Genomic DNA, 24,743 nt, shown 5'->3' with positions numbered 1-24,743 from the left:
CTGGCATGCCTGCTGGCAAGCTTGGTAGACTTCAGAAAAGCAAGCAATAATTACTTCAGTACCTAATGTACTGAAAAAGACTCGCATTCCTTTTAATTTTTTATCCAGATTTTAGCAGAGAAGCATATTTAGTTTTTCAAAAATAAACACCAATCAGGAATAGACAGCTAGAGGTATGCTTAGATATGCAGAACTATAGACATTTTAGACTTAGAATTATGCATAATGATTATGGCTCTAGATTCCAGGAAAACCCTGTTTCAGGTGTTTGAAAAATGCACAATTCTCCAATTTACATATGTGTGTGAGTGTGTGTGGGGGTGGCATTATTGTTGCCCACCTCCAGCCATCCTCACATATTTTACGCCCCCTCAGATTTGTGGGGTGCATGACGCCCTGGTCATACTCATATGCAGAGTCCCGTTATGAGAGTCAGGTGTCCTACGATTGTCCACAAAGGTACACGCTCAGCCAGCAGCTGTATCAAAGAAAGCTATTTGACTTAAGGGCCTGTAGGAGGCGCGGCTTTTCTTGAACGTAAACAGAGTGACGACAACGCTTTGCAGAGGTGGAGAAGAAGGCATACGTCATTCACAATGGCGGAGACAGGGTGAGAAGGAGAGTGTGTTAGTGAAGCGGCGCAGTAACCAACTACATTGCCCGCGAAAGACGCTCACGGTGCCTGAAAAATGGCCCTGAACTCCAAAGTGGAGAGAAAAACGGACATACAGTGTCTGAAGACCGGCGAGCTCGACGTGGAGAGCGGAGAAAGCAAGAAAAATTCGTGGTCAGCCGCCATCTCGGCCACATCCAACCAAAATGGCGATCAGACTGGATGTGAAGACCGTATAATGCCGGAACAAGAAGCATCTGAGCGGCGGAGGAGCGGGCACACGGACACAAGAAGCTCCAATAATTCACCGCTACCCGGCCAGAGACCGGCTGAACAGTTGCCAAGGAGAAATTTTCAGATACCGAGGAAGATTAAGGAACGGAAAGGTTGTGCCCTTTCTCTACTATTTCCAACAGAGGCTGCCTTGTGTCATAATTCAAGTGCAGCATGTTGCAAACCCGCGTTCCCTACCGGCTGAATTTAGATGGTTGACATAATTAAATGTGATCCATCTGCAGAGGGTAGCTAGTTTATTGCGCGCAAACCTCGTTATTGCCTTTGTTAACTTAATATCGGTTCCCGTACTCGGTCAGCATTGCAGGTAAGTTTCGGACCAGGCGCAAGGAGGGAAGCACGTGAAGAGACGCAGCCCATCTTGCCTGATTAATCAGACTGATAAGGGAGGGACTATACAGATACTCCCGGTGCCCAAAATTGATGACGTATGACGCGCAGCGAGAGTTGAGTGGGGACGAACGGATTCGGTTCAGTCAGTCATAATGAGCCCCGTGTGGCTAGAAACTTCAGCGTGAATGTGAGACTTATCTGCCGGAGGTGGGACTTCGAGTGTTCAGAAACTTTCCGTGTTTGTCAGAGTATTTCAAATAAATAAAAGAAAACAGATTATAAAGGGAAAATCCAAACTTTTTTTTTTTGTTTTTTTTTGTTGACGTTAGTCCATTGTTGATACAGTCCCAAAATGTTTTGCATATCCTCAGTCAGAGTTTCAAGATATTTGACTTTCAAGAAGCAAAGCCATTTGGTGAAAATCACTAAAATAAATATGCTTTAGCTGTTATCCTGGCCTGATATTGGCTACACCATCTTGCTCGGTGATGGGCAACTTTTTAAATGTTCATTTATTTAACAGTTTAAAGAACAAATTCTTATTTACAATGACGGCATGAAGGGGAACAGTGGCTTAACTGCCTTGTTCAGGGGCAGAACAATTTTATTTATCTTGTCAGCTTGGGAATTTGATCCAGTAACCTTTCGGTTACTGGCCGAATACTCTAACCACTACCCTACCTGGGGATAGGGGGCTACTCAGTTCATCATGAGGGGTCAAAGTGACTCGTGGGTCTGTACCCACACATGCAATCAGAGCTGTTCCTAGCCTTTTGTTGGGCCTCCCCTTCACCCACCATGCGAGCAAAACATTTACAGAGATTTTTTTTATTTTAGAGTTAATTTATTGCAATTCTACACATTTTGTCATGGCGTGTGGAGAATGTACTTTTGAAGTAAGTTTGCCGCAATTCTACACTGCAACTTTTCTTTGACTAATTTTATGGGGTGGAGAGAATGGTTGTCAGTTTTAAAGCACATTTCTGGCAATTCTACAGATTTTTCCATAGGGTGAGAGAGTGACTAACAAAATCAATGGGGGTCTGCGGTCAGAATTCGACCATTATTAATACAAGTTTAGATAGCTGGCTAGACTAATTTACCAATCTAAAAACATTTTAGCTGACCTGAACTATTTGATTGACATAAGAGAGAAACTGCTGATGCACAACCAAATTTTGAAATTGCACCTTGTGTATTCTACTATCTTAGCTCTCAACAGTAAAATAAGACCCCGACTCCTAATTTATAAAAAAAAAAAAAATCTGAGTTCTCCATCTCTGATCTAGCTAACCTCCACTCCGTACTGCAGGACAGCAGTGCCCGGCAAGCGGGTGCAAACTCTCCCCATTTGATGGTGACATTCTGATGGTTACTATAAATATTACAAGTTATTTCTCATGTAGGCTGCTATCCCACTATAAATAAAATCAAGTGGGATGGAACAAATTGGCCACTAGCTACCACAAGTGATGCAGCAGGCACTGCATCTCAGTGCTAGAGGCGTCACTACAGACCCTGGCTGTATCACAACCGGCTGTGATTGGGAGTCCCATAGGGCGGCACACAATTGGCCCAGCATCACCTGGGTTAGGGTTTGGCTGGGGTAGTCTGTCATTGTAAATAAGAATTTGTTCTTAACTGACTTTCCTGGTTAAATAAATGTTAAATACAAATAAATGATACAGCTGCCCAGTGGGAAGCATCTGAGAATTGCACCTCGATACAACACCGTTGTACTGTCATTCACACCGGCTTTCTGTAATGTTAGCTAATTGGCAAAGTTATTTTTCCCTCACCCATCGAAATAAACTTCACTCTCTTTGACAAGTTTGAACTAGCGTCATGCTTCTGTGGTTGCCAGTTAGCCAGCATAAACTATATCTGGGAAGGGCTCATCAGGACGACTGACTGAACCGAATCCATTTGTCTCCAGTTGACTCTCAGTTGTGCAACATACGTCATCAATTTTGGCACTAGGCGTGTCCGTATAGCCTCTCCCGACTGATACAATGGATAACGTGCATAAAGATGGCAGAATTCCGATAAGTCTTTGTTTTAGCACCATCTACTGAGTTTTATGGCATGCGATATGGTTCAATAAATCCACACAATCTACTTTTTAGATTTTCAAATTGGCCGCGTCTTGAAGCTAAAATTGTAATCACGCATACTCTGCTAATGACCAAACATAAAAAGAGTAACTGAGAACTTAGCAAAACAAGGAATTTGTGGTAAATGCATTGGGGCCGCCATCTTTGAGCACTTCCGCTATTGAATTGGTATACAGTCTGAAACAGGAGTGCAAAATTGTGGAAATGTTTCTTACAAGAATGTTTAATCAAATTAAACTGGTTGTCTGTGCGGTTGGTCCTTCAGCTGGACATGCAAAACCATGTAAACATTCTGTCTTGTAAGGAACATTTCCATGATTTTGCACTTCTATGTTTCAGGCTATATACCAATTTAATTCTGTATCATAGTCTGATTAATCAGCCAACTGCCTATCAAGCCTCCATATTCCTTGGGTCTACACAGGCTGATGTGGAGAGAAAAAGTAGTTTTGATGATGGTATTCAGCCGAGGACCCAATTTGAAGGCTTTTTGGTGGAAAATTACTATAGTGGTGAAGTCCACTCGGTTGCACAAACACTACACCCATCTAGACTGGTTACCATGGCCCTTCAGTGAAGCTTCAAAGATAGTCAGCCGTCGTCCCTTGTCTTCCATAATCGGTATCAAATCTGTGAAGATAAGTCCAGACTCTAATTTTATTCCCGTGCTCACTCGAAATAGTGAACCCATTGGCAATCCAGGAGTGTAGCCATACTGGGAGAAGCTGCCAAGGACTGTTTTGGTATTAGCTAGCTATCTAGGCTAGTTCATTATTCAGATGGGTTACTGCGCTGTTATTGGCTTTTACATCAACCTTTTTTGGCGTCAGCAAGCTTCAGTTCGGCTGGCGCTTACCCTAACCGAACAAATGTGCTGGCATACTCCTTTAAAAGACCTTCACTTTTGCCCCACTGTACATGAATTCTCATTTGATGTTGGATCTAGAATCTAGCCTATTGCTTGATGGATATGTCCCATGCATTATGTGACTAAATAGCCAATTGACCAATTTTCAGAATGCATATGCGTGATGCCAGCTCTGTTGGAAAATAGACTGGAGGATGAAACTTGTTTGAAAATATTTCATCAGCATCATAATTGAGCACAAAGTGCCTTGAGAGATCTTGGCCATTTTTGCATAAATATTGAATATAGGGTGGTAGGGTCATTTGGTGATCTGATGAAGTAGCATTAGTTGAAGATAGGGAATTGCTATTGGTAGTGGTCCGCATTACAGTCAGCCCCATCCTATCACTCTTAACAATGGCAACCATTTCGGAAAGTGAAGCTCTTTAGTGTAATAACCATCTTGTATAGTTGGGGTATGTCTGTTGATGTTTTGATATGTTGTCTATCATACTGACCTCGTGTTCTGTGAACATCTGAGTTGTGGTCAATTCCATTTCCATTGGACATGGGACATTCCTCATAGCAATGACATTCCATTTTAGAATAGGACGGAATGAATTGACCCCAACTCTGGATCCCAAATGCCATTTCTTGCCATATTATTTGCCCAATGCGATTTTCCATACCTGGCAATTTATTAAACCTCTCCTCAAATTGTATTTGTCACATGCTTCGGAAACAACAGGTGTAGACACTGAAATGCCTACATATGAGTCCTTTACCAACAAAGAATTAAAGATGAAATAGCAACACGAGGAATACTGTAAAACACAACGAATAACAACAAGCAAAAATAACATTGCTATATACTGGGAGTACCAGTACTGAGTTGAGATGCAGGAGTACGAGGTTATTGAGGTACATATAGGTAGCAATGAAGTAACAAGGCAACGGGATAGATGGACTGAGCTGTAGCAGTAGTGTATGTGGAGCAGCAGTAGCAGCTGCGTATGTTGTGAGTGTGAAAGTGTGTGTGGCGTCAGTAGGCATGTGTGCGTGTGTGGTGTCATTGTAAGGAAATATAGTTCATCCTGATTATGCTGCAGCACCATCCTGATATTCTGCAGTGCTTCCAAGCATTACTCACACAACACCACCTCCACAACCCTTATGTGCCCAATCCCAGATCGACCCTCTAGGCACTTGTGTCTAAGCAATACGGAGAAGAAAAATCCACCTTGTCACTCAGAGGGAAGGTGGTTTAAGCATAATGCTAATACCTGTCTAATCTCTTGACATCTCCATAAAGTGCTTAGATGTAGGGGCAAGCTGTTCAGAATGCATATGCGTGATGCCAGCTCTGCTATGCTATTCCCAAATCAGTAAATGGGATTCTGTAAAGAACTGTCATTACAGTGTGAAACATGTTTTTCCAAGTCTGCCCCCTCTTAAACACACTTACTAATCCCTTTTGACAGTTTAAACTGACCAGATACCCAGAAAGTAGCCTATTGAATGCTTAAAAGTAAGAATGTATACAAATGAACAACGTCATCCTGTTCTATTTTGTGTCAACCACATCCCAAACACTAATCTACTGCTTCTCTCCTCCTAGGCCTGTACCAGTTTTTGCCCCCTGACTCCCGGGAGTTTGAGTGCCTTGTGAAGATTCTGTCCTCCTCCTACCTGGATGCATCGTCTAGAGGGACATTCTCCTACAGCAAGGCCAGGCTCATTCACAATGAGCTGCTGGAAAAAGAGGTAGCATCAGCAAGCCCCCCCCCCCCCCCCAGTTAGCCTCTGGCTGTTGTCAATGCTAAGATGTTAGATGATATTTGAAGTTTTGCAACAGCTCCACTTCCTAATGTTCAAACAAAACACATTACTCACTGCTGATATTGTCCCCAGACTGGCCCAAAATACTAATTGATAATTTTACATGACCAATAACAAATACGTACTTCATATCTCCTTCACCCACCCACAAAACCAGTGTCCCCTTTATATTGCTGTGCTCACATCTTTTCTCATGATGCCATGGTTTCCTGTGTGTGTGCCAGTTCATTGAGAAGAGGAGGGAGCTAAAGCAGGAGGGCCGTACAGACCCAGAGCTGGTGGAGTCCTACTGCTTCATGTTCCCAGACAAGTCTAAGGTGAGCCTGAGGGCCTGCCTGCCTCACCAGGGCGTGTGGTACAGCTCATTGATTTACTACTCTGATCTGATGTTGCTGCTACAGTGAAGTCTGGATCTTTGGATTATGCATTAGGTCTACAATCTGAGTTTTGCTACTTTACTCCTGGTTTTCCTTTAAAACCATTTTTCTTTCTTTTTTGACTTATAATTTGTGAATTACTTTTTCCAGCTCCCGTTGATTTGTGAGAAGGGTCTGTCCGTGGGACACTCTAGGATCACTGCACTCGGAAATCCAGCAATGGGTGAGTGTGTGCGCCTGTGTACTTATTACCAAATGTCATGCATTATGTTGTTTTTAAGGAGAGTTTGCAAATGTCAAATTTGTGCTGTTCACCTTCTAAGGATTGGACTCAGGAAGGACAGCTTTTCTCGCTAATGCACTTGTGTTTTTGGGCCTGGTGTATGTCAGTTTGAAGTTGATCTCCTTTTGAACAAGTTTAATGACTTAATGACTCAATGACTATGCCTCAGCACAGTAAGGGCAGCTTTGTCCACTGATGGACTGCTTAGCATTTCTACCAGATACAGCTACATGAGACGATACCCAATACATGACCTAGCAACAGCTGAGTATTGTGGAAATATTTATTACAATACATAAACTACACTGCCTCAAACCTCAGTCATAAAATATTAGCCCACACACATAATTAGATTTGCCAAAAGTGAAAGTTGTTTATGAATTGTTTTTGTCTCATTAGTTTGTGCTTGACATTACTTTTGTTTTGTCATTTCAGGTGTTTATCTGTCCAAATTCTCTGATTTGCTTCAAATGAACCCGTTTGAAGCAGGAACCTGTGGAGACATTGTTGTATTTAAAGTCATGAGGGTAAATAAATGTCCTATCTAACTTGAAACTATATGTATCTTATGAATACCTAGAAAATAGTTGCTTACATTGCTACAGCCTAGCGTTGAGTGCAACCAACATCACCTTTCGGCAAAATTCCCCGTTTTGAATCCAAAATAGGTAACCTGTGCGATTCGTGTAGATCCGATGAGAAAAGTTTTTTTGGGGGTGCTTTCGATCACTACTGGCTGTAAGCAAACGAGTGATACGCGTTTGGAGCAATACTGGCTGTATCCAAGGGGGGGGGGGGGGGTAAAGTATCTTTCTAGCTGGATCGAATTCTCCGTTAACTAGCCAGAGAAATGTTGAGCAACATTAGCCAACTGACCAAATAATTGAGTTTATGGTGTGAAAATTAGCTGGCTAATAAAGTCAAGACAGCTAACTAAGGTTATAACATCAGATGCGCAAGCGTTAGTAACCTAACCAATTCATTATAGTATTAACTGGTAAACGACTCCTTGCCATTCCTCAAGTTATAACGCGTTAGTTGCTCACTGGACCCAGGCAATCTGAACTGTTAACTAGCTAACGAACAAACTACTATCTGTGAAATTATGTTTTCCGTCTAATGCATGTGGTTCATTTTCAGAATGAGAGAGTTAGTTGCAAATGATGAGTTGCTTGTTAAACAAGTTGATTCAGGGATGAAGTGTCGCTGGAGCTGGGCCTGGCTTAAGCTGGATGCCACTATAGAAGTGAAAGGAACCGCACACACACGTTCCCTCTTTTTCAATAAAGTGGATTAAAAGGGGTATGCCAGGTGTACTCTGCCTGAAAGAGATCAATTATGCCAACAAAGGGTATCATGCTCTGCTGGCACATTGTAGAACAGATGTATGTCCACAGGCAGAAAGTGTACAATGTAATAATGTGTAGCCCAAAGATATTGCTTTTGTGTTGAACTTGACAGTAACACTTGTGTGTGAGTAAGGGTGGGATTGTTAAATGTTTTACTCGGTAAACATTATTTTTTCACCTTGTGCACTTGATCAATAGAGGCCACTATAATAGAGCAAAAATAGAATGCCTGTTTGTTTCATTCTATTTCTACTTTAAGATTTTTCCCCCCCAAGTGCAATATTTAGATGTGTGTGTGGTCATAAGCCTTCTATTATAAAGCCTGTCATGGCTAACTGCCATATTAGTGTATTGTTTTTTTCTCAAGACTTGTGTCATTTGCAGTAAAGTATAAGCAACAAATAACATTGGATTGCTTTCATTTTTTTTTTGCTGTGTTCACATTAACCACTTTTTATTTTACACACAGAGACTGATCTTGAAGATCATATTCATTGTTTAATTATTTAAAACATGCATTTCCCCCTAGATTGCATGTTTCAATGCAAAAGAAAGTGTCGCCTTTTTGGGCCCTCACCAGTTTGCATCCCTGCAACATATACCAGCCTGTATACCACACCAGTTTAAATTATATTTATCTGTAACCCATTAAGTGTGTTTGTCCCTCAGGGCCGGCTGAAGAGCATCTTTGAGAACATGCCCAAGAGTGTACTGGACCCCACGCCCAAGTTTGACTGTCATGTCTCTAAGAACGCCACACGGGTCACTTCCCTGCTGTCATACAGGGCCTTTGAGCTCACGCAGCAGTATTTCTATGAGTTTGCTTTTGATGAGATCAAGTCTCGGCCCAGGCATGTGTGTCCATACGCTGTGGTGTCCTTCCAGTACAAAGGCAAGGAGTCTGCTGCTGCACCTATGGCTGCACACAGGTTCAACAGCACTGTCTGTGAAGGAGGAAGCAGAAGTACGCTCCCATTTCTTCTTTTTCACATTATCTCACTGCTTTAATGTGTTTGTACTGAAGGATTTAGTAATTGTAGAGGTGAAAGTATTGTACCACTACCACATATCTACAGTACTAAATCCATGTGCATGTATAGTGCGTATGTTGTGTGTGTATGCATGTGTGGGGCAGCAGTTACTAGCGTTGGACTAGTAACTGAAAGGTTGCAAGATCGAATCCCAGAGTTGACAAGGTTAAAATCTGTCGTTCTGCCCCTGAACAAGGCAGTTAACCCACTGTTCCTAGGCCATCATTGAAAATAAGAATTTGTTCTTCGCTGACTTGCCTAGTTAAATAAAAAATTAAAAACTGTCTGTGCCAATGTTTGTTTTTAAGTAGGTATTGTAGCATGTAGTTTGATAGCAAGCTTGTATGTTGGCTGACTATGTCCATATTTAACCTGTGACTAGGGCCATTGTTTCTATTGCAAATGTAAAGTGTTTTGAATGCACTTTAAATAAAGTTTAATTTGCCTGTCAGAGAGGAGTAGCTACACTGTGTGGAGTGGGCCGCTGGTGAACAAGGGACAGGAGTTGTGCCAGGTGTGTCTGTGCTCTACACGCCATTTCCTCCCTTTCAAACTGTGAGTACCCCTTTATTATCTATACACATATTTATTTCTATAACTAAAACATGGCTGTCAGTTGTAATTCATAGTTAATAAACATTAAGTTATATAATAAGTAGATTAACGGGTGTGTGTGTTCTATTTGCAGAGCGGAGAAGTTGGAGATGAGTATAGGGATGCAGCTGGACCAGGTGAAGAGGAAGATTCCCTCTGTTCTGTTTTCCTGGGACACCTACAGCGGAACACGAGAAGGTCAGAAACACTCCATACCTCTATAGCCTTACTCCTAGTTTGGCTCATCTATTTTCTGACGAAGACAGCAGTACATAGGCATAGAACGAGGGTGTCAAACTAATTTTGCCCCTGGGGCCTCATTTGGTCTTCAACGAGGTCCAGAGAGGCCACACTGAAAATACATATTTCTTTGCCATCAACATAAAAAAAAAACATTTTGATTTGGTTTGAGTCATTGTTTGACACCCCTGCTATAGAATGGCAACAGCAACAACAACACTGAATCTGACTAACAACAATGTAGGAACTGTCACCCGGAGTCTTGATATCACTGTGTAGGTGTTTTATTTTTTATTTTTACCAAAGTGTGTGTGTGTGTTTCAGTGCTAAAGTGTGGGATGTACTGCAGCCTGTTTGAGGTGGTGGATGGGAAGGGAAAAGCGAGCACCAGCACTTTATCAGGACTAATACACAAACTGGAGAGAGAGAGGATGGTGAGTCACTCCCTGACTGTCCCTCTGGCGGATGTTTAATCAAGATAGATCATACAGAATTGTATATTTACAATTCAATGAAATGTACCTTACATCAGCAAAAATCCTTAACGGGACATAAAAATAACAACTGACAATGTACAAACACATATAAGGGTTGGAGACTGTGCAGGGGACGACAAGTGATTAAAGAACATCACGTCACAGTTGAATGGTTACACATAAAGACAAGAAAAGGAGTGGGGAAGGGGATGCGGGGATGGATCATAGTGTCACACAGTACATCCTCCCAGTCTTCCATTTGGTCCCCCATGACTTTTGAAATGTGGAGCAGCTAAATTGTTCAATTCCCTAGAAGGGGCGATGTCATTTGTTCCCCATATGTTTTTAATCGGTAGAGCTAATGAGAATCAGGTAATTCCAATGCTGTAATGTTAAGTCAAGAATAGTGTTGCACAGCTGCAGTGTATGTATGTAAAGTGTTTGTTTAGATGTAGTGAATGTTAACGTCTCGTTTCCTCCCGTGTAGGTGCTACTGAAGCCTTTATTTGATAAAGGCTTTCTCTTCCTCTTGTCATCTACTCAGATGGTCAATCCCAAGGGTACGTCTTGTCTATCTCTTATCACGTCTTTTTCATTCTCACCTCTCATTTCTCAACTGATCTGACATGTTGTTTGTGTGGGTTATTACCGAGGAAGTTGTTTTGTGTATTCTAGAACGACAGGGGCGGTTTGAAAAGAGCCTGCAGGCACTGTTTATCTTTCAGGAGTCCCGGGGAGTCATTAAGTACAGTAAGTATTCTAAAAGATCCTTCTTCAAACCACAGTTGTAGCTTATTTCTCCTTGATATGTGATTTCTAGTAAGAGCCTTTTATGTGCACCTTATGCACTTTTAACCACTACCGCCATTGACCATGTCCTTGCTGTCATTCTTCCCCCAGAGCAGGAGCCCCTGACATCTGAGCCTCAGCCCCCCCTCTTGGTCTCCATGGAACCATTCATCCCAGCCCTGCACTACGCCCTGCTCAAGATGCGCTCCACCCCCGACATCAAGCACCTCAGCACCGGGGTGGAGCGCCAGGCCCTAGACTACTTGACCAGGAGGGACAGTGTCAGGGCCTTCCTTGTCCCAGAGTACCAACAGAACCTGGATGAGAGGGGCAGCATGCACCCCGCGCCCCGGCCCAAATCCAACATGGAGGGTCTGCTACGCTCCTACCTGCATGGTCCCTCCTCGGCTTACGTCCTCCCCATTATCAAGGCCAGGGACATGATGGACAGGATCAACCAGCCCCCGTCTGCCCCGGCACCCACCACCACGGACTACAGCCCTGTGTCAGACTGGGGGGGCTCAGGAGGGTCGGACAGACCAGAGAGGCAGCCTCCAGAGAGCAGTAGCAGTAGGAGGAGAGGTGGGCCTTCCCAGACCCAGGCTCATTCTAACGGGGCTGCAGCAAGGACAGGGGCCCCTCCCCAGAGGTCCAGGCTAGCCCAGAGTGATTATGATAAGGAAAAGATGAAACAGCTTCTGAAGCTGATCCAGCTGCATAAGAAGGCCCTTGTGAAGGAGCCAGGGGAGAAGGAGAGGGACGAGGGGGGTGATGATGGGTCCTGGGAGGGCCCCCACGGCCTGAAGAGAAAACTAGAGGAGGACGAATCAAGAGCCATGTATAAATATCTACGGGGAGCCCACTTCCGCAACGGAGAGCCCAGTAGAGGTGAGCCTGTGACGTGTGTGTGAGAGAGCGGGATGGTGTGGGAGGGAGCAAAATATTGTATGAGAGGGGCCTCCCGGGTGGTGCAGTGGTTAAGGGCGCTGTACTGCAGCGCCAGCTGTGCCATCAGAGACTCTGGGTTCGCGCCCAGGCTCTGTCGTAACCGGCCGCGACCGGGAGGTCCGTGGGGCGACGCACAACTGGCCTAGCGTCGCCCGGGTTAGGGAGGGGTTGGCCGGTAGGGATGTCCTTGTCTCATCGCGCACCAGCGACTCCTGTGGCGGGCCAGGCGCAGTGCGCGCTAACCAAGGTTGCACGGTGTTTCCTCCGACACATTGGTGCGGCTGGCTTCCGGGTTGGATGCACGCTGTGTTAAAGAAGCAGTGTGGCTTGGTTGGGTTGTGTATCAGAGGACGCATGACATTCAACCTTCGTCTCTCCCGAGCCCATACGGGAGTTGTAGTGATGAGACAAGCTAGTAGCTACTAAAAACAATTGGATACCACGAAATTGGGGAGAAAACGGGGTAAAAATTTAAAAAAAATATTGTATGAGAGAATGAATGAATGAGTGAGTTGGTGTGGGAGTCGGGGTGTCGGTGTGTGCAAGACTGAAGAATAAGGGAAAGAACAAGTGTGGGAGGGAGTCATAAGTTTGGTAGGGCAGTAGTGTTTAATAATAATAGTGTTTAACATTTATATGCCAACCAAAGAGAAAATATTGATTTCAGGTAAAAACATTTAAATCTAGGCCTATATAGTCAATAATATCCTTTCTAACCTTTCTGTGTGTGTACTGTAGAAGCCTACCGTATAAACCTGGTAAGTGAGGCTACATCCATCCTAACCAAACTGTCTCCGTCCTCCCAGTAGCCCAGGGGGAGGAGGAGGATGAGGGTGGGAACTACAACCTGGAAGCAGTAATGGAGAGTATGGGGATCTACAACACTGACCTGAGGGACAGGGGCAACTCCTCTCAGGCCTCCTCAGCCAACGAGACCCAGCGCCTGCTCAAGATCCTGCTCTCCACCCTCAACAAGGCCATGGCCCAGGGTGCTGCCGCCACCGACCTGCCCGACCACGGGGAGCCCACCACGGGCACGGCCAGCATGGAGAAGCCCCTGGCTGGAGCGCCGTACGCAGGGCGAGTGGAGCAGGCCCGACAGGACTGCCTGGAGGTGAGATGTTTGTGAGAAAAAATTAAGTACGGACTCAGACATTTTGAATGTACTGAATCCACTGGTGTTGTGAAGGAGTATTGTGACTAACCATGGTGATGGTGGTGGTTTTTGTTTAGGAGCAGACGGAGTGCAGTCTGGCCAGCCTCTTCAGCCCCGGCTCTCCAGGAGAACAACACCACACCTCAGAAAATCCACCACTCACCTTGGATCTGGCCTCTCACACAGACAAACCTTTCCCCTTCCTTGATGTTCTGACTGACGGCCACCTGGAGCAGAGGAGAGGTCTGGAGGGGGGTGACAGAGGCCAGAGTGGTGACTCCCTTGAGCGGGAGACTGTTACGAGGCAAGCCTCTATAGAAAGGGTAGCCAGTGGGGCTTCCTTGGAGAGGGCTCTGAGGGGAGCCTCCCTGGAAAGTGAGAGGGTAGCCAGGGGAACCTCCGTAGAGAGGGACAGCAGGGTGGAGAGGCCAGCCAGGCCGTCCAGCACTTTGGACACCATCATTAGCCAGGGGCTCCACTGCCTCTCCAACTCCATCCAGGGCCTCATGGAGACCCAGAGGATCTACTACAACTCCCAGCTGTCCCCACGGCTGCCCCAGCGCCTCGCCTGGCAGCCCAACAGCTCTTTCTCATACTTTGTGGCACCCTATGTTGTGTCTGTCCCTGTCCAGGGCCACGTCAACACCCTGTGTGAGAGGATGGGCCGACTGGTGCCCCAACCCCGCCACACTGACTCTGCTAAAGCGCATGGGGCTCGTTCTACCCTCTGTGCTCCCCCCACAACTGTGCCACCCCCTCCACATGCTCTCACCCCCGCCCCTCCCAAGCCCTCTCTCCCCCACCTCCTCATCACATCCACCTCACCCCTAACACTCCTATTCTCACTCTCCCTTCCCCACCCCATTCCCTCACCTCCATCCCTCCCCTTCCCCCCACCCCTCACCTTCCACCCCCAACTGCCCTCGTCCACCTCCCTGACCCTGTACCCATCACGTCCCCCACACCCAAGCATGTCCCCAAAACCAAAGCACAGCCCCCTCAGGATAAGAGCGCCTCTTCCTCCCAGAGCCGGCACAAACTTGGTACGGTCAAACAGCCACACAAGAACCCCTCCGCAGCACAGAAGCCCTCCACGAAGAGGAAGTTTGAGCCATCTTCCTCAGAGTGTGAGATCTACTCCCCTTCCCAGGCCACCATGGGCTCCCCAGAATGCACCCCCACCCGGCCTAAACAAGCCCCTCTCACAGCCCCCTCTCCCCTGACCCCGGCCTCAGCTGCTGGACTACTGATAGGCCAGCTGAAGCCTGAGGTTTTCAGCAGCCTGGTGGAGATCTTCAAGGACGTGCAGAAGAACACGGTCAAGTTTTACATCCACTCTGGAGATGAGGAGAGTGACATCTGTGTGGAGATCAAGGTACTGTAGGCCTCACTTATGATTAGCACCGATGTTGTCAATGTTTGCCCACAGATGAACTCCTTCTCACCAATGATTGAGCTAACGCTTCACCAATACCTTTATCCAATACCTCTATCCAAAGTTTCTCTGTCCACTGTAAATATCGCAGATTAGCATTTTTCATCATGAATGTTGTTCTGGGGGCAGCTCTGCAGAGTGGCTACTTGCTGGCACAGCTAGTCATAAAATTATCTTTTAAACCTAACCTTAACCACACCGCTAACCCTAATGCCTAACCCTAACCTTAAATTAAGACCAAAAAGAGAATTTTTACAATATAGCCAATTTTGACTTTGCAGATGGCCCATCTCGTTGCAATCGCTCAGTTCTGCCTTCAGGACAAGACTTGTCCCAATAAATGTCAACCTGCGTCATTATCTGCATTGTGAATGGTCACTCAGTGACTTACTTGTCAAGAGTTCCCTCATGTTGTTGATCTACAAACATCATTAAAATAACTTTCTCCTCTGGAAGACGAGCAGAGTCCCACTTCATTGTATTCTCCTTGTTTTACTGCAGAACACTACTGCCATTAAAAAAACTGTTTACAATATTGCACGACTCCTCTTTCCCTCATTCCCTTATCTTCACCATGTCAATTTGGTTTTGTGATGTGTGTCGATGTCTTTTATCCTCTTCTAAAGCCCTTATTTCTGTCTCTCACCCTGTGACAGGAGTATTTGATGAGCCTGGGTAACACAGAGTGTAACCCCCAGACATTCCTGGAGAAAAACCGCAATCTGGATAAACTGCTCATCATCATTCAGAACGAGGACATCTCTTCCCACGTTAACAAGGTAACATCATCATTATCGGCTGACTGACTGCCTGATTGACTGGCTGGCTGCTAGGATGAGTCATCATCGCCACGGCACCAGACAGAATGTCTGTCCAGAGAGAATTCTCATTAGCCCCCCAGAAAAAAATCTGAAATAATGAAATTCTAAAAAACCTGTGGAATAGATTTTTAAAAACAACAAAAAACATGGATGCAGCACAGAGATAAACATAGTGTCATTAATTTAATATGTAGGCAGAGCTGGAAGACATGCTCCTCGCGGTAACTCTCTGGCTATGGTCATTACCTCTGTTTAACACAAATGTACATTTTAATGTTAAGTGTTGAGGATGAATTTAAAGCTGTATGTATGTGTCTTATTTCATTATTTATTCTGAACCATTCCCCCTGTCAGATCCCAGCCCTGGTGTCGTTGAAGAAGCTGTCCATGGTGAGCTTTGCTGGAGTGGACAGTCTAGACGATGTGAAGAACCACACCTACAACGAGCTCTTTGTCTCTGGAGGATTCATCGTATCTGACGAGTTTGTCCTCAACCCAGACTTCATAACTCACGGTGAGCTGCCTAAATTGGTCTCAGCAAAATCTCCTTAACAGTCATTGTTAACAGTCACGTGGGTATCTTGAGTGAATATCTAGAGTTTTCGGTCACCGGTCCTTTCCATGAAGTTGGATAAATGCCATCGTTAGAGGATTTTGAAATAACATGCAGCTATACTATATAAACTCAGCAAAAAAATAAACACCCAGAGCTGACAAGGTACAAATCTGTCGTTCTGCCCCTGAACAGGCAGTTAACCCAATGTTCCTAGGCTGTCATTGAAAATAAGAATTTGTTCTTAACTGACTTGCCTAGTTAAATAAAGGTAAAATAAAATAAAACAATACATTCTGGTTAGTAAAGTGTTCATAGACTACATAGCAGAAGGGCATAAGCCATGTCATTTATGTGGGGGGGGTCAGTACGAGTATAAAGTTTAGTGTGTTAATGTGTTATTGTGTTTCCTGTGCAGATCAGTAATGCATTGTGTATTATTGTGTTTCCTGTGCAGACCGGTTGCAGGCATTCCTGGGGTTCCTAGAGGAACAGAGCTCTCCAGAGAACCCCTGGCAGTGGAAGATCCACTGTAAGTCCCAGAAAAAAACTCAAAGAGCTGGGCAGGTCAGTAATTACCTCCACTATTACCATTGAGCATGGCCATCTGCATAGGTCTATGTCAAGCCATTCAGTAACATTGTCCAGCCCATACAAAGACTGGTAAGAAAGTCTATCAACCAATAAGGGACGTTTCTGGGAGGTTCAAAGTAGTAATAGTGGTGATGTTTATAACGCTGAGAAACAATTTTTTTTAAATTAAAAAACATTATTAAACATAGGACATGATATCATGCTCTCAATCAATAACTTTTTCTTTTTTTTCATCTTATGTATTAAGATTTTTGCATTTATTTTATTTAGTTAACCTTTTTTTAACTAGACAGGTCAGTTTAAGAACAAATTCTTATTTACAATGACGGCCTAACAAAAGGCCTCCTGCGGGGACGGGTGTCGGGATTTTCAAAACACCACGACAAGAGAGCCAACACTACATAAAGAGAGACCTAAGATAACAGCAAGTCAGCAACACATGACAACAACATGTTAGCAACACAACATGGCAGCAGCGCAAAACATGGTACAAACATTATTGGCCACAGTCAACAGCACAAAGGGCAAAAAGGTAGAGACAACAATACATCACGCAATGCAGCCACAATTGTCAGTAAGAGTGTCCATGAATGAGTGTTTGAATGAAGAGCTTGAGATAAAACTGTCCAGTTTGAGTGTGTGTTGCAGCTTGTTCCAGTCGCTAGTTGCAGCGAACTAAAAATACAAGCGACCCAGGGATGTGTGTGCTTTGGGGACCTTTAACAGGGGCTCAGCGGTCTAAGCCACTGCTTTGTCAGTGCTTGAGGCATCAATACAGACACCCTGGTTCAATTCCAGGCTGTATCCCACCCGGGTGTGATAGGGAGTCCCATAGGGTGGCGCACAATTGGCCCAGCATCGTCCGGGTTTGGCCAGTGTAGGCCGTCGTAAATAATAATTTGTTCTTAAAACTTGTTAAGGATAGGGGGTGGTATTTCCTTAATGAATTGGATCATCCTTTGGATGAATTGCGTGCCCATAGTGAACTGCATAACAATCTGTCCTAAATGGCTAATATATGCATATTATTATTATTATTATTGGATAGAAAACACTGAAGCTTCTAAAACCGTTTGAATTATGTCTGTGAGTATAACAGAACTCACAGGGCAGGCAATCTTCCAAACTAGTTTTGGGATCCTGAAAGTTGGGGCAACTTTGACGTCATCGCCCCCTCCCTTCCCAACAAGTTATGGATCTGGAAACACTTCCTATGTCTTCCACTAGATGTCCTCATTCAGTAGAACGTGGAATGGAGCATATGCTGTGAACTTTGACCTAATGGGGTGAAAAGTTGTGAGTGTCGCAAGGATTTTCATGTGCGTGAAAGGCGCACTTGGGAAAGAGTGCTTCCTTTGTTCCAATCGGCCTCAGACGAACATGGATGTCCTGGTTGGAATGATATTCGATCTGTATGATTATAACATCCTACAGATTGATTCTGCACTTAGTTTGACCAGTTTCGTCGACCTGTAATATGTAATTTGGAAGTTTTGATGTACAATTATTCTGGACCAGAAGTAATTTTTGGGGCATTTGAGCTGAAAGTGTTAGCAGATGCTTCTACATGGACACTAGAATTGAACATTATGAAACAAAACGATTTATCGTTGAAGTAGGACTCCTTCCACTACATTCTGATCGAAGACCATCAAAGGTAAGGGAATATTTATGTTGTAATTTTGTATTTCTGTTGACTCCAACATAGCGGAGAAATATTGTTACGTCTGAGATTATTGCATGGTAAACTAATTCGTAACGTTAAAAACAAATGTGACACAGCGGTTGCATGAAGAACCAGTGTATCTTTCTAATTATATGTAGAACGTATCTTTAGTCAAAGTTTATGATGAGTATTTTTGTTATCTGGCGTAGCTTTCTATAATTTCTCCGGACATTTTGGAGAATTTTTCTGAACATGGCGTCAATGTAAACCGAGATTTATGGATATAAAATGCATATTATCGAACAAAACATAAATGTACTGTGTAACATGTCATATTACTGTCATCTGATGAAGATTTTCAAAAGGTTAGTGAATGAGTTTTCTTTTAATCCTGCTTTTGTGATTGTATCTTTTGTTCTACAAAATGGCTGCATATTGTCTGTGTTTTTGTGGTGGTCTAACATAAATATGTGCTATGTTTTCGCCGTAAAACATTTTTTTAAATCTGACACGCTGGGTAGATGAACAAGGTGTTTATCTTTCATTTGAGGTATTGGACTTGTTAATGTGTGGAGGTTAAATATTTAAAATAATATTTTTGTATTCCCTGCGCCACCGTTTCAGCTGAACGGCACAGGTGTAGTTCCCGCATGGGAACCTATAGGGACAACAGGTTTTTAACTTCTCTGGGATATGAACTGAACAACAGCCAGTGAAATTGCAGGGTGCCAAATTCAAAACAACAGGAATCCCATGATTAAAATTCCTCAAACATACAAGTATTATACACCATTATAAAGATAAACGTCTTGTAAAGCCAGCCACACTGTCTGATTTTAAATAGGCTTTTACTGCGAAAACACACCTTGCGATTATGTTAGGTCAGCACCTAGCCACAGAAAAACATACAGCCATTTTCCATAGAAGGAGAGGTGTCACAAAAGTCAGAAATAGTGTTATAAATATTCACTTACCTTTGATGATCTTGATCGGAATGCACTCCCAGGAATCCCAGTTCCACAATAAATGGTTGTTTTGTTTGATAAAGTCCATCATTTATGTCCAAATACCTCATTTTTGTTCGCTCGATTAGCCCAGTAATCCTAATGCTCAATGCGCGATCGCTTAGTTTTGATGAAAAGTTAAAAATGTTATATTACAGTTTGTAGAAACATGTCAAACGATGTATAGAATCAATCTTTAGGATGTTTTTATCATAAATCTTCAATAATGTTTCAACCGGACAATTCCTTTGTCTTTAGAAATGAAAAGGAACGCAGTTACCTCTCACGGCCACGAGCATGATTTAGCTCATGGCATTCTGCCAGACACCTGACACAAACAGCTCTTATTCGCTCCCCCTTCACAGTAGAAGCCTGAAACAAGGTTCTAAAGACTGTTGACATCTAGTGGAAGCAGTAGGAAGTGCAATATGACCCCATAGACACTGTATATTCGATAGGCAATGACTTGAAAAACTACAAACCTCAGATTTCCCACTTCCTGGTTGGATATTTTTCTCAGGTTGCCTGCCATATGAGTTCTGTTATACTCACAGACATCATTCAAACAGTTAAACTTCAGAGTGTTTTCTATCCAAATTTACTAATTATATGCCTATTCTAGCTTTTGGGCCTGAGTAGCAGGCAGCATGATATCATGTTTTATGTTTATTTGTATTATTTTCTTGTTTCTCGAAATTGTTGCAACCCCTATTACTAGCCTGTTCAATCTCTCTTTCGTATTGTCTGAGATCCCTAAAGATTTGAATGCTGGCGCGGTCAGCCCCCTCTTCAAAGGGGGAGACACTCTAGACCCAAACTGTCATAGGCAGGGCAGGATGGATATAAGTCTTTCTAAAATCTTTGAAAGTCAAGTTAACAAACAGATAACCGACCATTTCGAATCCCATCGTACCTTCTCCACTATGCACTCCATTCTCCACCGAGCTGATCATGGGTGCACCTCAGCCACGCTCAAGGTCCTAAACGATATCATAACCGCCATCAATGAAAGACTGTGCAGCCGTCTTCATTGACCTGACCAAGGCTTTCGACTCTGTCAATCACCACATTCTTATCGGCAGACTAAATAGCCTTGGCCTCTCAAATGACTGCCTCGACTGCTTCACCAACTACTTATCAGATAGATTTCTGTGTGTCAAATCAGAGGGCTTGTTGTCCAGACCTCTTGCAGTGTCTATGGGGGTGCCACAGGTTTCAATTCTCAGGCCAACTTTTTTCTCTGTATACATCAATGATGTCGCTCTTGCTGCTGGTGATTCTCTGATCCACCTCTACTCAGACAACACCATTCTTTATACATCTGGCCCTTCTTTGGACACTGTGCTAACAAACCTCCAAACGAGCTTCAATGCAGTACAACACTCCTTCCAACTGCTTTTATATGCAAGTAAAACTAAGTGCATGCTCTTCAACCGATTGCTTCCCGCACCGTCCCACCCCAACTAGCATCACTACTCTGGACGGTTCTAACTTGTGAATATGTGGACAACTACAAATACCTAGGTGTCTGGTTAGACTGTAAACTCTCCTTCGAGACTCACATTAAGCATCTCCAATCCAAAATTAAATCTAGAATCGGCTTGCTATTTCGCAACAAAGCATCCTTCACTCATGCTGCCGAACATACCCTCGTAAAACTGACTATCCTACCGATCCTTGACTTTGGCGATGGGGCGGCACGGTAGCCTAGTGGTCAGAGCGTTGGACTAGTAACCGAAAGTTCAAATTGCAAGTTCAAATCCCAAACTGTCTGTCGTTCTGCCCCTGAACAGGCAGTTAACCCACTGTTCCTAGGCCGTCATTGAAAATAAGCATCATGTACTACCCGCAACTCCGATCTGTACGCTCTCGTTGGCTGGCCCTCACTACATATTTGTCGCCAAACCCACTGACTCCAGGTCATCTATAAGTCTATGCTAGGAATTGCCCCTCAGCTCACTGGTCACCATAGCAACACCCACCCGTATCACCTGCTCCAGCAGGTATATTTCACTGGTCATCCCCAAAGCCAACACTTCCTTTGGCCGCCTTTCCTTCCAGTGCTCTGCTGCCAATGACTGGAACGAATTGCAAAAATCACTGAAGCTGGAGTCTTATATCTGCCTCTCTAAATTTAAGCATCAGCTGTCAGTACAGCTTACCGATCACTACCTGTACACAGCCAATCTGTAAATAGCACACCCAACTACCTCACCCCCATATTATTACTTACCCTCTTGCTCTTTTGCACCCCAGTATCTCTACTTGCACATAATCATCTGCACATCATTACTCCAGTGCCTCTATGGCCTATTTATTGCCTACCTCTCTACTCTTCTACATTTGCACACACTGTACATAGTTTTTTCTATTGTGTTATTGACTGTACCTTTGTTTGTGTAACTCTGTGTTTGATTTTGTCGCACTGCTTTGCTTTATCTTGGACAGGTCGCAGTTGTAAATGAGAACTTGTTCTCAACTGGCCTATCTGGTTAAATAAAGGTGAAATTTAAAAAATGAGGGCTGCAGTATATATCTCAGATGAGGGGAGTGAGGCCTAAGAGGGTTTTATAAATAAGCATCAACCAGTGGGTCTTGCGATAGGGAAATACAGAGATGACCAGTTTACAGAGGAATATAGAGTGCAGTGATGTGTCCTATAAGGAGCATTGGTGGCAAATCTGATGGCTGAATGGTAAATAACATCTAGCATGTCAAGAGCACCCTTACCTGCCGATCTAGAAATTATGTCTCCATAATCTAGCATGGGTAGAATGGTCATCTGAATCAGGGTTAGTTTGGCAGCTGGGGTGAAAGAGGAGCGATTACGACAGACAGACATCCCCACCCCCTCTCTCCTCTCATAGGTTGAACAGTGATGTCATGGCCCTTCTGAACCTGCTAACAGCCTATCAGAAGAAGCACCTGGTGGAGTTCCTGCCTTACCACGAGTGTGACGCCCAATCACGTCAGGCCCCTGATCTAGACTGCCTGGTCAAGCTCCAGGCTAACCACACCCAGCACCGCCACATCATCTTCCTCACAGGTATCACCACCATCATAATTTTCACAACATTATCATTTGTTATCCTCTTCCTCACTCACTGCTTTGAGAATCTCTCTCTATAAGGCATTTTTTTTTCTCTTTGTAAATCAGAATATTTACTTTTCCAGTTGAGCACCCCTCTTTTGTTGTTTGCCCCTAAAGAGAGGCGGTTTGAGATGTTCCTGCAGTACTCCAGGAACGGCATCGTGATAGCGAACATCGATGACATCATGACAAGTTTTCACAGCCTAATTGGCTGCAGTGATCTGAATGAGCTGCCCACGCCACCCTCTACTGGTGGGTATCATGAACAATGACTTCACAATTCAAATGCATAATTATTTGTGATGGCAAGATATTTGTGAACAAAATTTTCAAAAACGTGTGGCCAAATGTGAAATATTTTACTTGAATGAATCTATAACCTTTTCCTTCTCTTCCCCTCGTCCCCCCCTCTCCTCTCACTTTTTCTCCCCCTCTACTCTCTCAGTAGTGCATGACGAGTGTGTAGAAGAGGAAGATATGTCGCTGGACTCTGATGACGACACCCAAAACCAGCTTATCGCCAAGCCCCCTGCCCAAAGCCAGGAGGGGGGAACAGGAGGGGGCATGGGGGACGCAACCCAGCAGCCCCCCTTACCTGAGTCAGACGATTTCCGCCCCCCTCTTCCCGACCAGCTCAACACCCCCGGCCGACACACACCCTCCTCCCTCTCTTACTCCAGCGGCACCACTAACCTGGCCGACTTCGCTGCTCTCAAATCAGCCATCTCCCAGTTCAAAGCCTCTAACCAGGTTGGGAGGGCAGGCTTGGCGGACGTAGGCAGCACTTCGCCAGGAGCGTTTGCTGTCAACCCCCACCAGAGCTTCCTGTGTCCCTCCACCCAGTGGGCATCCTACTCTGGCTCCTCCGGCTACACGGCCTCCCCGGCCTACCCCGCCTCACCCTGCAGCAGCAACCAAGAACAGGACTACAGACACCCAGCCACAGCACCTACTACAGCCCCAGGCTCCACTCTCACCACAGGGCCTCTGACCAGCCAGGCCCCCCTCACCCTATCAGACATCCCCCAGCCTCCCCTTCCACCACATCTCACGTTGGGTGGGGCTCTGTCTCAGTCATTTAGGATGCCTGGCTCTGATACTGGAGCAGCAGGAGTTGGTGTTGGAGCATCCTTCTCTATAGCCAGCAGTACTAGCATTCTGTCAAGCACAGCCATAAAGGTCTCTTCCTTTTCTCCATCCACTGCACTTACATACTCAGACTCTGCTGTTGCCTCCTTAGGCCTGGGCTATTCTCAGAGCGAAATGGCCCAGCACGGCTACCTGGAAGGGGTCAGCTCCAGCACTAATGGGACCCCCACCCAGCAGGGGGACAGGACACTCAGTGGGCCTGGGGAGAGTCCATGGGGGTTAGGAGGTGGAACACCTAACAGCCAGGGAGGGGCCACGCCTGGCTCTGTTTCCCACAGCCGTCTCACCCAAAGCGGGGAGAGGGAGAGGACAGGCACTCCTGGTGGCAGTACCCCTGGAAGTCAGGGGGGCCGGACTCCAGTGAACAGTATAGAAAGCCTTGGAGCGGGCATGGCTATTGCCTCTGTAGCCACCAGGGGGGGCTCAATAGCTAGGCCAATGCTGCCAATCCTTGGAGGTACTGGAGGTAGTCGAGGCGGCTTGGCCAGTGTACATCCACTCAGCGATGGTCGCTTCAGCTGTATAGGTGCCATGCCTGGACAGATGGATGGGGGTATGGAACGCGGGAGCATGGTTTCTAGGGGAATGGGTCCCGGGTCGTTAGGGGAGTGCCGAGGTAGAGGAGCCCCACCTGAAGGCCCCTGGCCCAGGCCAGGTGAACAAGATTACTACTCAGATTACACATACTCACACAACTACTCCCCCTGAACAGACGATCATAATTATAGAGAGGGGGTAATGGGCACGTCACACTGATAGAGCTGAATGTACATATTTACTTGTCATAAACACATTGAATTGATACTGAACAGAAGGATCCTGGTTTTTTTTTTACAAATAAACTTGCTACAGGCAGTGCCGAGTGTCGTTACTGTCGTGTATAAACGTACGCTCTTTACATGTGCGCCTTTTCAGACCCCTGTTCCAACCACTATATTTATAATTGCCAAGAAATGTAATGACCTTTTATTTTTTGTTATTTTCGGTTTTAGAACAGTTTCTGAACAAGGGGGAAGAGACAGGCTAATTTTTTTTTAAAGAAAAAAAACATAAGTGGAAGGCACTCACTTTTCACTGTTGGTTTTCTTTTTTACATCCTTGGTTGTTCAAAGAAGAATATCTATTAAAATAAACATGTTTCAAATTA

General features: G+C 44.8%; 1 protein-coding gene across 1 annotated transcript; it reads left to right on the top strand.

Moving 5' to 3' along the window:
* Positions 1-573: 573 nt before the first annotated feature.
* Positions 574-24,743, top strand: LOC124031682 (protein TASOR-like). The gene is given in 22 exon segments (XM_046343243.1): positions 574-999; positions 5,820-5,965; positions 6,265-6,357; positions 6,568-6,640; positions 7,136-7,227; positions 8,719-9,013; positions 9,533-9,635; positions 9,769-9,872; positions 10,239-10,348; positions 10,878-10,950; positions 11,066-11,140; positions 11,291-12,067; positions 12,934-13,241; positions 13,361-14,482; positions 14,485-14,658; positions 15,375-15,497; positions 15,894-16,053; positions 16,550-16,635; positions 16,637-16,659; positions 22,224-22,402; positions 22,565-22,699; positions 22,893-24,743. Coding segments are annotated over 22 exon segments (5,973 nt in total). The 5' UTR covers positions 574-689; the 3' UTR covers positions 24,305-24,743.

This window comes from Oncorhynchus gorbuscha, linkage group LG03, assembly GCF_021184085.1.
Source record: "Oncorhynchus gorbuscha isolate QuinsamMale2020 ecotype Even-year linkage group LG03, OgorEven_v1.0, whole genome shotgun sequence".
Taxonomy (NCBI): Eukaryota; Metazoa; Chordata; class Actinopteri; order Salmoniformes; family Salmonidae; genus Oncorhynchus; species Oncorhynchus gorbuscha.
The sequence above is the reverse complement of the archived record's forward strand: the minus strand, read 5'-3'. Positions and strand labels throughout refer to the sequence as shown.